Genomic DNA, 14627 nt, shown 5'->3' with positions numbered 1-14627 from the left:
TCACAAAAACTGGGGGTCCAGGTTCCCTGTGAAGGTTGGCTGCGGTCTTGGAAGAACACGTTGAGTCCTGGGGTGGGAGGTCATATGGACCCACTCCCACGCCCCAGGGACCGCTGGGATGTGATGCTCTTTATAATCCTGGCACAACAGACACTTGAAATCACAGTTGGTGGGAGCAAAGCCACAGGCCTCAGATCCCTTGGGGACTCAGTGCAGCTGGGAACCGGGCTTGGGCAGATGGGGGTCTGGACAGTTACCGACCCAGAAAGCCATACACAATGCAGTAAATGAAAAGTCCCAGCTATAAAACAATATGAATGCTATTACGCACTGTAAGTTTGCAAATAAGAATACTTATGCATAGAGAAAACCTGGAAAAATGTAGGCCAGATGTAAAGCGACTTTTGCTCCTGGGGTAGATTCTGGGAGGTTTTCTCCCTCTGCTTCTGGGTTGTCCAACATGCCCCTGGGCCACTCCACAGGCCCTGAGACGGGGTGTCTGAGGCTGGGGACCCCCATGCCCTCTCCTACCCCCTAGCTACACCGACCACGACGGCCGCTGCCCCGGGCTCCTGCCGGCAGGCCAGATGAAGGCGGGCACTTACAAGCTGTCCTTCGACACCGCGGGCTACTGGAAGCAAAGGGGACAGGAGAGCTTCTACCCGTACGTGGAGGTGAGGGCCTCGGCCGCCAGGAGAACAGTGACCTGCCCTGCTCGGGGCCAGGCTGTGCGGGCGGCTGAGGGTGACTCAGCCCTTGGGGACAGAGGTGCCGCCAAGCCCTATCCCACTCACTGGGCCCGACCTCGCAGTCTCCCCTCACCTGTTCAGGGTGGACCCCTGGGCAGCCCCGGCAGGCCCAGGGGTCCCTAGAGCTAAGCACTTCTTTGGGGAGCGTTCGGCCCTGCCCGCAGCTCTCCAGGTCCCCAGCGTCGGGCTCTAGCTCGGGCCCACGTCCCGGAGCCTTGGGGCCGGGCTGCTGGTGGCCGCGTGCGGCCCCGCGCTCTGCCCGCACCCTGCTCTGCTCTCCCAGGTCGTTTTCACCATCGGCAACGAGACCCATAAGTTCCACGTCCCCCTGCTGCTGAGCCCCTGGTCCTACACCACGTACCGCGGGAGCTGACCACCAGCGGGCCTGTGGGTGCCCATCCCATCACCATGGCCCCCGAGCCACCCTCGACCCTCACAGTGGGCTCCATGCCCCTCGGGGGGCCTCAGGCCCCACCTCCTGCGGGGGTTTCTGGCTCCCATTTCCCTGCGGCAGCTGTGACTTGGGCATCAATAAAGTCTCTGCTGGCATCCACGAGGCTGCTGTGGTCACCGCGCAGAGCTCAGCGGGTGCTGCCCGGCCCCGGGGCGGGAGGGGTGCTGGATGGGCAGCTGGGGAGGTGTGTCTCCCACAGCCATGGGACAGGACACGTGGCCAACGTGGAAAGCCTTCATTTGCTGACCAGACAAATCTCAAAAACACACACCTGCTGTCCTTGCTGTATAAAGGGGGTGTCGTCCAGGGAGAAGTCCCAGGCGGGGGCTACGTTGGCGTGCCCACGAGTCCCGCAGGGCCCTGCCCCAGTGTCTGCCCGACCACGGCCGTCTCCAGGGGCTTGAAGCCCACGTTGTCCAGGGGAACTCCGAAGGCCAGGAGCTTCGCCTCGTAGGTGCGCAATAGGTCGTTGTGGGCCTGTGGAGACAGCAGTGTCGGAGGGGCCGGGCCCACAGCACGGCTCTCCCAGCAACGCCAAGGCCAATACCCGCTCAGGCCCCCAGCTCCATGGTAGGAGATGGTGCTGGCGAACCACACAGCCGACCTTCGCCAGCTGCTCACTCTGCCAGACCTGATCCTGAACTCAGGTGACCCACAGTGGCCAACGCTGCCACCACTCCTGCCCCACAGCCAGGGAGACTGAGGCGGGAGGTACAGACTCAGAGCAGGACTGTGGTCTGGGCCTGCTCCTGGCTCCACGGTCCCCAGCTGCCCAGCTCGGCCCCCTGTGTGTGCACGTTCCCTGTCTTGTCCAGAGGTACCTATCTCCTGCCCCCGGGGAGCATGTGGGCGGCCCCACCCATCCCAGAGAAGCTCAGACTGGGCCACATGGTTTCTGCTCCCTCCTCTGGGACGTGGGTGTTTTCAACAGGGTGCATTTCATCAGACGGTTTAAGGGTTTGAAGAGCTGACGCACGAGAAATGTGTGGAGCCTGGCTTAACTGGACGCAAAAGCCCAAGGGGCCACGTGATCCTCGCCGTTGTCGAGAACAGTGTGCCAGGGCTTGGAGTGAAGGGTGACAGGGCGAACTGAGGCCGAGCTCCAGTGAGAACTGGGGGCTGGGCCTGGCTTCCACTCTTTACTGGGGTCTGGGCCTCTTGACAATCGGACACAACCTCTGGAAATCCCCCAAGAGCTGCACGCACCAGTAGATGGCCCTAACTTTATGCACATAAGTATCAGGGTGCCAGGGAATCTGAGGGAGGGTCCAGATGGGCCAGTGGGCCGGGGAGGGCCAAGAGAAGGCCCAACACCAGCGACAGGCACTGCCTTCATCAGGTGCGACAGGACCAGAGGCGACGTCCACTCACAGAACTGGACGCATCTAAGTCACTCGGGGTGCTGCTGCTGTGAATGCGTCCTCGGGCAGTGCTGTCTGCATCCCCACAGGCAAGGCCCAGAGTGGTGGGGACATTGGGTGCAGGGCCCAGCCCTTACTGCCTCAAGGCAGGGACGGGGTCAAGGCATTCATGGCCCTCCAACTGCAGGAGGCCCATGCCCAGGTGCAGCTTTCGTTAGACTTACAAAAGGGTTGGAAAATCTTAGACCCTAACTGTCTCTTGCTGGAGACAGTGGCCCGAGTCTGGGGGAGCACAGGAGACCAGGTCAGTGCTATGGTGTGAGAGTGAGAGTCAGAGCTGCTGGACAGGACAGACGGCCCTGGCTGACCAGCGTGCACCGCCAGGCCCTCTGAGGGACACCAGGAGAGGGGCACGGCCCTGAGCACGGGGGTCCCGTACCTTGCAGACTCGGGCCAGCTCGTACTGTAAGTCCTTGATGGCGCTGTTCTTTGACTCCAAAACGTCCTGCGGAGAGAGGCAGATGTGATTTAGAGACTCGTCTTTGGGCCGAGGCAGACAGGGTAGCCTGGGGTCTGGGGCTCCAGCTGGTGCCCCAGATGTACAGGGAAGAACAGCCTGGCCCCACTGAGGTAGACACCCACATGGGAGAAGCCAGCGGGGAGGTCTCCAGGGAGAGATGACACAGGACCTGCCTCTCCACGAGAACTCCGTCTGAGTGGTAAGAGAGGAGACGGGCGGGCCTGGCTGGTTCCGGAGCCACCCCCACTGCCACTGCAGCCCGGGGGGGTGCCCCTCACACCCCCACCTGCTGCCTGGAAGTCACTCTGGCACAGAGTTCCTGCCTACGAAGCCAGGTAACTGACCAGGGAAGGCGAGAGCTGACGCACGGCCACCCTGGCCCACGGCGCTGCTGCAGGGACCCAGGGCAGGGCTGTTTATCCCCCATGCCACTCACTGGCAGCACAGGGCCTCATCCAGCCACAGGACCAATTGTCTTTCCCAGGATCAGAGGCAGGAAGGTCCCTCAGCTGCCAGCGCTGTGCTCACGGTGGTTCACACAGAGATAGCAGATCCAGCAGCAGCCACAGTACTGGTGTATCAGCTGACCCAGCCACCCGTGGGCACTGAGGCCTCATCTGTCTTGTTTACTGTTGTCCCCTGTGCCCAGGACAGTCCTAGCACCAAGGAGTACCCCCAAAGAACTGGACTCGAGTGAATGAAAGCTCTAATCTCTGTCCAGATGTGACCCCTCTGGGCAGCCATCCCTAGCACCCCCACAAAGGCCTGGGCTTCCCTGCCCTGACCGCACACGCAGAGCAGGCCATTGTAGTGTCCAGGGGGATGCTGGCAGCGGTCTCGCTGAGTACAGGAGACTCAGCTGTCCCCAGGCCTGTGTCTGTCGGCCTCCAGAAGCCCAAGATTGGGCCCAGAGGTTCGAGAATGGCTTGAGACGCAGGGCCTGACGGCTGAGCTGACCCATAGGTGAAGAAGGGGCTAGGGTGACCTCAGATAAGAGAAAAGCCAGTGAGAGGATGGGGGCCTGGTAGCCCAGGCCTGGGAGATGCTCCCCACGGCTGAGGATCTGCACAGAGATCACAGAAGCAAGACAAGGGGCCCCCGACCAGAGTCCAGACCACGTGCTGGGGGCAGCAGCATGGGGCGTGGCCCAGCCCTCCCCAGGAGCCGCGTGCGGCCTACCTCCAGCTTGCGGGACACGAGCGTCAGGGCCGTGGGGTCCAGGTTGGAGGCCGCCAGCACCTCGCTGAACTGCACCTCCTTCCTCTCCACGGCGGTGCTCAGCGCCTGCAGCTTGCGCTCCAGGACCAGGTTCTTGAAGCCGGCCTTCTGCTGCACCTCCAGGACGGCCGCGGTGAACCTGCGGTACAGCTCGTCCCGCTCCTGCTGCACCTGCAGACGGGCGGTGGGGGGGTCACACGGCACTCCTGGGGCCTCTCGCGGCAAGAAGCCCCTCGCCCTCTGCCCCGTGCCAGGATGCCCTACAGCAGAGCCAACACCTTCTCAGTGTCGGCTACACCGGTGCCACCCGCGGGCAGGCGAGTCTGCGTCTACACCAGAGCCCACACCCCCACTCCCTGTGACAGAGCGCAGCTATCCACACCTGTCGAGGAGGAAGAAACACTGGCTGGACCCTCCGTAGGACGCTGTCTCAGGAAGCAATAGGGATCACTGGCAAGTCCTGGAGAGGCCCCAGGGGGACCTGACCCTAGGTTGGAGCAGTGGGCTCAAGACGGACACGGGCAACAAACTCTAGCAGGTGGTGTTTGGGGGGCCTCTTGGGGACCGACCTCCTCTGCCCCTGGTCCCAGAAGCCCAAGTCGACGTGCCCCACAAACAGATCTAGAGCACAGCCCTGGAGCCAACTGCCTGTCAATCAACCGTATCTTTCATCTCCTGTTACTGTTAACTGTGGAAAAACCAGGACTCTATAGAAATGTGAAAAGTGAACACCCTTTGACCCCGCCTCCCAGAGGCTGCCAAGCGAACATCTGCTGTGACTCCTTTGCTCGGCCCGTTCATCAGCCTGCAGGCCCTTCGTAGGCATCTCTGAAGAAGCCTAATCTAGGTCTGACATGATGGACGTCCCTGCACGTGTATGGGACGGAACCGGGCCCAACCTATCATCGTCCTATGCGCCTGTGAATTTCAGTAGGTGAGTGAAAAAGCACGCTGCCCGCGCCACAGCTCACGGAGACGGCAGACCCCGCAGACGGCACGGGCGCAAGGAGGGCGTCCCTGCCTCACCAGACACCTCAGAACCGCGCGTCTGGGAGACGCTTCCACCCAGCCACATCGGCGAGGTTCTGCGGTGCGTGCGGGTGGGAGGAGGCCTCGTGGACCCTGTGCACGAAGAGCTCAGAACAGCCCTCTCAGCTGCCTCTACTTGAAACCCGAATGCGAACCTCCTGGCCCAGTAATCCCACTGCGAGGAGGGGACTTTCCTGAGATGGTCACACAGCTGCACACATTGTAGTGGTGACGCCAGTAACAGTGAGGGACTGAAGCAGCTGTCCCTCACGGGACCGGCTCAACGGACGAGCACTCGCCGGGGAGCAAGAAATGGATGTGAGGACAAAGCCACATTGCAGATGCCACCTGGGGGCATTCCAGGGGTGACCCCACTCTCCGTGAAGCATGAAGTCGCAGCTACATGAGGACACAGGAGGAGGCCTGGGGGACTCTGGAAGCCACTACCCCTTGTGAGGACCAGCACAGGGCAGCAGGAGGGCCCTCCCGCTTCCTTACAGACCCAGGAGTCCGTGAGCCCACAGTGTGTGCGTGACAGGACTTAGAAACGTGTACGTGGCAGAAAAGATGCTACCTCTATGACCCTCAAGGGGTGGGCAACCTGCTCCCCACCAGGGAGCCCATCCGAGACCCCAGGCCACCTACAGGACGTGCCACAGGCCTCTGCATCTTGAGGGCAGAGGGGCAGGTGGTGGGGCCTCCCACTTCCGAACCCAGAAGCCCGGCCCGGCGTGAAGGCCTTCGAGAAGCAGACAGGCAGGCACCAGGGAGGGCCCCTCTGCGCCTGGAGCCCGGCCTGCGGGCCACTCACCTGGACGAACCGCTGCTCCAGCACCTCGTGCTCCCACTGCAGGGCCTTGAGCTCCTTCTCCGTGACTTTCAAACGTGCTTTTGTGCACTGGAGAGAAAAGAAGGTGGGGGCAGGAAGCACTCAGCATTCGGGCGGCCACGTAATCGTAATGCGGGCCCCCAAGAGGTGGCAAGGCCAAAAATAACAACCAGAAAGAACAGGCTCAAAGGCATAAGTGGCCCAGCCCCACGGGACGCCTCTCACAGCACACGGGCTGCAGCCCAGTCCAGGGTTGGGCTGCAGCCCCAGTCCAGGGTCGGGCTGCAGCCCCAGTCCAGGGTCAGGCCCCTCTCGCCGGGCCCTGGGCCTCAGCCGCGGGTGGGCTGACGGCCCTTCTCTCCAGAGCCAAGGGTGAGTTCGGCAGAAACTCACCACCAGGATCTGCTTGTCCCTCTCATGGTTCCCGAGCCTCTTCTGCATCTCGTTCATCTCCTCCCGAGCCTTCTGCAGAGGGTCTGCCAGGCGCCGGTTCTGCATGGACACCTCCATCATCTCCTTCTCCAGGTGGTCCTCCTTCTTCCGCATGTCCTCCATCTGCTCCTGTCAGCACAGGTTGGGTGCGGGAGGGCTCAGCAGGCAGCCTTGGGGCCTGCGGCCTCACCTGCCCCGAGACCGTGCCTGCCGGCGGCTCACATGCGCACCACCGAGATCTCATTTATGTGTAAACACAGAGTGTTCGGCACAATTTTAACTTATTCTGAATTTTCCAAAATGTAGTTCCATGAGATGTGTTCAGGATGCCCCAAGGGGCATTGTGGGAACCCTATCACTGCCAGCACTTGGGTGACAATGATGCCTGCCTGTGCCGCGTGCTGCAGCCCCACTGCGGTCTGCCCGAGCCCGTACCCATCGGCTACAGGTGGGGCAGTGTCCTGACTGCTCTCAGCTACGGGCAGAGAGAAGCTGCCTCACCCGTGAGCTTCAGTCAAGGGCACTGAGGGGCATTATCAGTATTTTCACAGGCGGGGTGCTGGGTCTGACGGGTCGGGAGCTGTCGGCACACCAGCCTGGCCCACGCGGCACCTTGAGGGAATTGATGAGGGCCAGGTTGTTGAGCGTGATGTCGTTGTAGTAGTTCTTGATGTCGGTGAATGCCTCCTCGTGCCGCTGCATGAGCATGTTGATCTGGCCGTTCTTCCTCTCCTCCACCTCGTGGATCTCGGTCTTTCTCCGCAGGTCAAGCTCATCCCGAAGCATCTTCATCTTCTTGTCGTACTTGGCCTCGATTTCTGCAAGGCGGCAGCCAAAAGCGCAGCTCAGCAGGTGCAGCGCAGCTGGGCCCGTGCTACCCAACGAGCCGCTCCCGGACAGAGGCTGCGAAGCAAGGCCTGCCGCGGAGCGGGTGGGCTGAGGCGGAGTGCTTTCCCGCGACGCCCACAGAGGACACGTCCAGCCCACACCGCCGTCCGCTGTCCTCTGCCTGTGGCTGGCGCTGCTGACCAAGCCCTGCACAGCTGAGCATCCACTGACCCTAGTGGTACTAGCCACGGTCCAAGGGCTCAATTATTAACCAGACAGACTTCTGAGATGGAGCCTCCTCAGGCCAGGACCCCTGGAAAAGACCACCCTAAGAACACTGCCCACGAGACTGAGTAACCAGCATCTGCTCCTGGCCACCGGTCTGGGTGGTAACCACGGCCCCCAGCTCCCATGGAAGGTCGCTGCGCCAGGGCTCTGATGGCCTGTCGCCTTGCACGCCTGTCGCCTTGCACACCCTTTTCTCCCTGCACACCTGTCCTGAGCCTTGCGCTCACAGGCCCAGCGGTGATCTGCCTTCTGATGGCTCCGCCCCACCTCCCGCGCCACCTCCCGCGACACACGCCTGAGACACTGACCTCGCACTTGCCTCTCAAAGTCGTTCCGCATTCTAGTGACCTCCTCAGTGTGTTTCTGCAAAGGCAGAAGCAGGACATTACTAGGGGACAGAGAGGGGCTGGCCCTGCTCCTCACGGTGCAGAGTCAGGCTCAGTACACCCCATGTGGCTTCCAGTGGGTGCCATCCCCTCGTCTCCGAGCTCATCGGCCATGCCCAGAACAACACGGATAGGGGGCCTCTGCATTTCATAACTCACGGCCCTTGGCTAAAGTCACCTCTGAGGTTCCGAGAATGTTAACGGACATTCCAGGCACTGACCACACTCGGCCCCCCGCCTGGCCCCCTGCGGGGTGGAGGGTGCCATCTGCACAGACCTGCAGGCTCTCTCCAGGTGCCTGCTGACTGACTTTAGCTAGAGCTCAGAGCAACGTTAAAAATCATTTCAAGACAGTTACTATATAAAAATTCTGAATAATTTTTTTTTTTTTTACAGTAGAAAAGAAAAGTTTTATTAGAAGGGTAAGTACACTTCCAGAAGCGGAAGTAGGCCTGAGCAAGAGAAGGATGGCTCAAAAGGCCCTAATTATTTTTTAGAGTGACATTTCTACACAAAAAGGGCACTCTGGCCACATGCTGCTGCATGGCTTCGGGTGAGCAGACAGCCTCACACCGCCGGGGTCACTGGGAACCAGCCCTTTGTGTGCTTCCATCAGGAAGGATGCTTGAAGGTCCAAGACTTGCGCTCCCTTTGTCTCCGGTGCGAAGTCTGTGACGTTACTGAGCTTTCCCAGATCCCTTTGAGGCTCAGCTGCCTTCACAAAGTCTTCTCAGGAAGGGCCTTTGAAACTCTACAGCCAGGAAGGGCCTTTGAAACCCAAAGTCAGACACATCCTCATTCTGCCCAAACCTGCCACAGGCCCCCGGCTCAGCCAGGGTCAATGCCCCCGTCCTCCAGACCCCTCGCTCCTCTAGGCCTTTGCATGGCCCACTACCTATCCCTTCTCCTGGCCTGGTCCCCCCAGCCTGGCTCAGCCCCTCGTGCCTTTGCCCAAAAGTCGCCTTCTCAGTGTGGCATTCCCAGAACTCCCTGTAGAGAAATGCAACGCCCCTCATCCCAGCAGCCCCCTACCCCAAACATGTTCTCCCTCCAGCACTTACGCCCTGGGGTGTGCTGTGTGCACCCGACACCTTGTCTGCTCTGCTAGTACAGTCTCCCCTCTCCAGACCATCAGCTACATGTGTCAATCCTGCTCCTTGGAGGCCCCAGAGATCAGAACAGGGCCTGGCATCTTATAGGCACTCAGCAAACAAGTGTCAGCCTCCACCTAGAACCGCCCCCATCCCCCCAGCCTCCCCCAGAATGGACCAAAGGTCTCAAAAGTCAGCCAAGGACTCATAAGCCCACCTCGCATGACAAACTGCGTAGAAGCCTAGGGAATGGCATGCAGGACACTCTAATGGTTGTGTTTCCAAACACACCTGACACACACGGAGAGGGGCCCGGGGCTGGATTTGCCTCATGTCAATTTGTGGCTCAAGTCTGAGACAGAATTCTGTACTTGGCCCCCAAAGTGGGTCTGTTTGGATGCACGCTTTTTTTTTTAATATTTCAACTAATTGCCAAAATGCGGGACCTTTTAAACAAGAATGTGAATTCCCAGTTGCTACTGAACCATCAGGAGCTCGCTGTCCCCAGCAGCCAGCGGAGACACCTACCAGCCGCAGGTTCTTCACCACCACCTCGCTGGCCAGCTCCTGCTCCTTGAGCTCCGCCTTCAGCGCCCGCATGTCCTTGCGCAGCGCGCCCTCCTGCGTGCGGTGCTCCTTCTGGGCCAGCTTCATGACCACGGTGCCCTCAGCCTTCATCTCCGTCAGGTTGTTCTGATGCTCGTATAGCAGGTGCTTCACCTTCTGCTTGTAGACCTACAGGCAGTAGGGGTACCACCTACTCACCTGCACACACACGCTCAGTTGCACAGGCACACCTGCACACGCACACACATACCTACACATACACACATATATGCTCACTCCAATACACACACGGTCATCTGCACATGCATACCACCTGCACACACACTCACCTGGGCACATGCAAACATGCTCACCTAACACGCAGACACATGCTCACCTGTATCTATTCTCAATACCTGAATGTGTGTAAACATGCTCAATTTGCACAGTAATACATGCTCACCTAATACACGCGATCACACTCTGCACAGACATAAAGGTGTGACAATTGCACACACACATAGTTGCATCTACCTAACAACATACTCTGTACACATTATTCATTTCACACACACGCCAATTAGGTAATATCTATAATACAATAATACATATACATCACCTTCATGTGTAATAATAATTAAACACGCGCATGTGCAATTTTATAAAAAAATAAGACATCTCTCAGGGTTCCAGAGAAGGTAGGACAAACAAAGGGGGCTGCTAAAGCAAGAGAGAGGAAGTGCCCCCTCAGCTTCTCCAGCATCATCTCTCCTTCCCAGCAGTTCCCCACCACCTTTGGATTCTGGGCCTGTGTGCCTCCTGCCTCCTCCATCTCCCGGTCTTTGTTCCGCAGCTCAGCCTTCTTCTCCTCCAGCTGCCTCCGCGTGATCTCCCAGAACGTGTGGATCTTGTCCCGCTCCAGCTGGAAGTAATTGCGCTCCTCCCGCTCACGGTCCAGCTCCTCCCGGATGCGGCTGACGTGCTCCTCCACCTGGCGGGGCATGGCAGAGTGTGGGAGGGGCCTTGGGAGGATGAAGGCTACTCATCTAAAAACATGAGAGCTATAAAAAGTTAGGAAGCCTCTGGGGATGGGACACATTCAGTAAACAGCAAAAATCTCTTGAATTTGGCCAATAATCAAAACACATTTATATCCTTTCATACACTCCTGGGAATTTATACTAAAGAAATTTCTCAAAAGAACACAAGAGCTTTCTGCTCAAAGATATTAGCCACGCTGTTATTAAAACAGCAAAAAAAAATAAAAAAGGAAATGATCTAATATGATTTTAAATACAGAAATGGCTGAGAAATTAGAGCATACCAACTACAAGATTATATGGCCCAAAGACATACAGATATGAAAATGATACAGCAGGATGCAAACACATTTGCAAAATAATGCAGAATGAAAAAAGTTCGCCTTTAAAAATATATGGTAAGCAAAAACTAAACAAATCCAGTAGAGCCCTGACAAAAAGTTTGGTCCAGAGCCAACTGTCAATCAGCAAATAGGTAAAAAAAAAAAATTGGGCAGGCTCCCAGTGATCTGAGCACAACCTCAGGCCACCCACTGAAGCTTTTCTCGCTGACAGCCCTTCCCCACAGAGAAGACATTTCTCACTTCAAGAGAGCCAAGGGGGTAAGGTCCCCAGGTCGGGCATGACTCCCCATGAGGGAGACACAGTACCCTAGCATCCAAATAGGACCTCAGCAGATGACATCATCTTTGTGTCAGGGACCTTTCGCGTCACTCACACAGTCTAAAACAGGTTCCCCCCTACTATGATTGGCTCACATTGTTAGATTTTGCCATCATTCAATATTTAGATTTCTTATAAATATCCAGATTTCTAGCTTCTCTTAACAAATCAGAAAACAGCACGGCAGCCCAACGCCCACAAGGTAACAAAACACTGAACTGACTGCAGCTGTGCCCAGCCCCTCACCCCTCCTGGCACTGGACACCTCCAAGGTGTTCATGCCTCGGACCTGCAATGGCGAGGCTCTGCGGACCCACCACCGCCATGTCACAGTTCCATCTGCACAGGGACGGGAAGTAAACAGGAAGATAAGATACATCTCAACTGCTGAGGCAATGCGATGTACAACCCATTCTGCACAGACCAGCCGCAGTGACCCTCCAGAACACAAACTGGGCCCCACCACCCTCCACTTAAACTACCATTGGCTCCCTGCATGTGCGGTAAGTCCTCACTTAACGTTTTCGATAGGCTGTGACTTTAAGAGAAACGGCGTACAAGGAAACCAGTGTCACCACAGGCTGATGCCATAAACCAGAGTCCAGGCTCGCCAGCATCTCAGCCACGTTACAACACGATGTCATTTGAGGGCCTGCTGTAAAATCAAGCCACTCTTAACCCCCGTCAGATGCTCACAGGCGGTCGTCAGTAACAAAGTCTGGAGGAGGCGCCACACTTGCTCTCGTGGTTTGCAACAGGCTACAGTTTTTAGGAGCCTTTTAATTAAAACTGTCATTATATAATTATGTCCTTTAGCCCTTAACTTCATCAAAATGGACAAGTAGCTTAAAATAATTCCTATTGTTCAATGGTAAATAAAATGGTAAACGAGAACACTATAGATGCATGTACTATGATAATACCTCTGTGAAGGTCAGGAGCATAAAAGGATAAGATTGAAAAGACACACAGAAATCTAAAAATAGCTTTTGTATCAGGAAAACATTCCCTTCCAAATCCCTGGCACCGTGTAAAAAAGTTATTCGATGTGGCTGCACTGCATTAAAAAAATATATGCACTGCACGTGAGAGTGCCAGTGAGGCCCACGGGGACCGGGAAGGCCAGACGGGCCTGGACAGAGTGAGGGCCACGGGGACCGGGAAGGCCAGACGGGCCTGGACAAAGCGAGGGCCACGGGGACCGGGAAGGCCAAGCAGGCCTGGGCAGAGCCGCAGGAGCCCGGCTGTAGGGAGATGGACCAAGAGGCAGGGTAGGACGAGCGGGCACTTGTTTGAGAGGTTCACGGAGACAGAAGGCCAGAGACAAAGCAGACTGCCCCACCCACCCAGGGCTGGGCGAGGCGCACTGCCCGCTCACCTGCTCCTTGCTCATGTCCTCCGGAGCGAGCCCGTCAACGATCGGGGTGCCTTTGCCTTTCCCTTTCTTCCCCTTCTTTTTGGGCGCCTTCGGTTAAAGAAGAGATGACTGGGTAAGGAAGGGAGGCTCTGTGTGGTGCCCGCACCTTCTGGCTGGCTTTGTTTCCCGCCCGGGGTCATCTGGGAGCAGCGTGCCTGGCCAGGGACGCCATCAGCCTCTCACTGCTGAACACGCCCACCCAGAGCCCATCGCTCCACCTTATGGGGTCCCACCCCTAAGTGCACTCACATTCTCTGCTGACACCTGTGGAGAAGGAGACACCTCCCTTTTCAAGAGAGCGTCTCCTCCCCTGAAAGGAAGGGAGGGGCTTCGTCCCAAACACACTTCTTGACACAGGGCAGAGACTGCCTTGGTGTGGGTGCAAAATTTACTTGGCCTCAAAAGGAAGAACCTCAATGCCAGTGTCCAATGTCACCACATGGGCCATTACGCTTGGTGACCACCACAGAGAAACCTGCACAACTGTTCAGTGGCCGGGAGAAGCTGCCTGAAGGCTCCCTTCCCTCCGAGTGTGAATCTGCCCCCAGCCCCTGGACCAGAGGGCTACCTCCGCAGCAGCTCTGGTGTCCCCCCTTGCTGTCACCAACTCACAAGATGAGAGAGAAGCTTCCGCCCCCTCTCACGTCCCCGATGTCGCACCCACACCTCGTCCTTCTGCCTTCACTCCCACCAACTCCCTGTGGCCCATGCTTGTGTGTCTGCATCTACGTGTCTCGGTAACATTTTTATGTTCACGAAAAAAATTATGTGGAAATCTTAGCAAGCATGGAGCAAAAGGGAAGAGGAGAAAGAGGAAAAGAAAGAGAAGAAAAGCATGCATATCCCCGTGAGTTAATAACTGGTAGAAGCAGTTTGCGGGTCTTTTTCCAGGGGATTTTCAAAGAACCACGCAGTGCAATCTTCATCCCGAATGCGCATCGGCCCCCTTTCTCACCCTGACTCCAAGCCCACCCCATCAGAGGCGTCCTGCCCACTATTGACGCCCACCCTGCTGCACCTGCCTGGAAACCAAGTTCTCAACAACTCCTTATTGGGGGGTGGGGGGGGTGGCTGAGGGCCCTCCTACCTGAGAGACCCGGTGGAGAGCTGGTGCAACGAGCTCCCACCTTGCTGCTCAGCACAGGCCTGACTCGTCGGAGGTTCTCCAAGGAAACGGCAGTTCCCGTACCCCAGGCGCTGCCCTGGGCACCCCATGGATGCAGAGGGACCTCAAGCCACTGTGGCACGCCTCCAGACTCTCCATCCCAGCGACTGGAGGTGCTAAGGTACCCCTGCACCCCACTGTCCTCCACGGGGACCCTGTGAGGTCAGACCCTAGGCCCCAAGGCTCTGACTGACGGAGCCCTCCATTCCAGGAAGGGCATCGCTGGACGCGGGTTCTCCCTTCTGGACAGCTTGCCCTCGGACCCTCGGTCGTGGGGGAAAACGCGGGGCGGTTCTAGGACCGCCCCTGTGAACACAGGACCCTGGACGGCCCAGATCTCTCAGTACAAGTGCGTGCGGGATCCGGGAATCCGCTCTCCCCAGGGGGCTGTCCCCACGAGAGCACCAAGTCCCCAATTCCAGGGACCCAGGGACCCAGGCCTCCCCGTCCGGGGTCTCTCCGCGCGCAGGCCGGCAACCACGGACTAACCCGGCCCTCCTCACCATGGCTCCGGACGTCCGGCCGCGCCGCGACCTACAGACCCCAGCGCCGGCCCCGCGGAAGCTGCGCCGTCTCCCAGCAACCGCTGTGAGATCCCGCACGAAATATCG

At 58.0% G+C, this 14627-nt stretch overlaps 2 protein-coding genes across 7 annotated transcripts in view; one reads left to right on the top strand and one right to left on the bottom strand.

Moving 5' to 3' along the window:
• The window catches only part of LOC120589162 (5-hydroxyisourate hydrolase-like), a 3397-nt gene extending 2094 nt beyond the window's left edge, over positions 1-1303 (top strand). For all 4 annotated transcript variants that reach the window (XM_039846592.1, XM_039846591.1, XM_039846593.1 and 1 more), the window contains 2 exons: positions 539-674; positions 1033-1303. In XM_039846592.1, coding sequence (XP_039702526.1) covers positions 539-674; positions 1033-1122 — 226 coding nt within the window. In that variant the 3' untranslated portion in view covers positions 1123-1303. The remainder of the gene's footprint in view (positions 1-538; positions 675-1032) is intronic.
• Positions 1-14627, bottom strand: part of DRC4 (dynein regulatory complex subunit 4) — a 24897-nt gene extending 10270 nt beyond the window's left edge. For 2 of the 3 annotated variants that reach the window (XM_039846588.1, XM_039846587.1), the window contains exons 1-8: positions 9714-9944; positions 8017-8071; positions 7205-7410; positions 6554-6721; positions 6143-6229; positions 4264-4473; positions 3004-3069; positions 1475-1680 (exon numbers count right to left, since the gene is read on the bottom strand). In XM_039846588.1, coding sequence (XP_039702522.1) covers positions 1531-1680; positions 3004-3069; positions 4264-4473; positions 6143-6229; positions 6554-6721; positions 7205-7410; positions 8017-8071; positions 9714-9863 — 1092 coding nt within the window. In that variant the 5' untranslated portion in view covers positions 9864-9944 and the 3' untranslated portion in view covers positions 1475-1530. Of the gene's footprint in view, positions 1-1474; positions 1681-3003; positions 3070-4263; positions 4474-6142; positions 6230-6553; positions 6722-7204; positions 7411-8016; positions 8072-9713; positions 9945-10524; positions 10723-12812; positions 12900-14519 lie in introns of those variants that run through there. The other variant, XM_039846589.1, reaches the window with a different exon arrangement.

Source organism: Pteropus medius, unplaced genomic scaffold (genome assembly GCF_902729225.1).
Source record: "Pteropus medius unplaced genomic scaffold, Ma_sr-lr_union100, whole genome shotgun sequence".
NCBI lineage: Eukaryota > Metazoa > Chordata > Mammalia > Chiroptera > Pteropodidae > Pteropus > Pteropus medius.
This window is presented reverse-complemented; position numbering and strand designations above follow the sequence as displayed.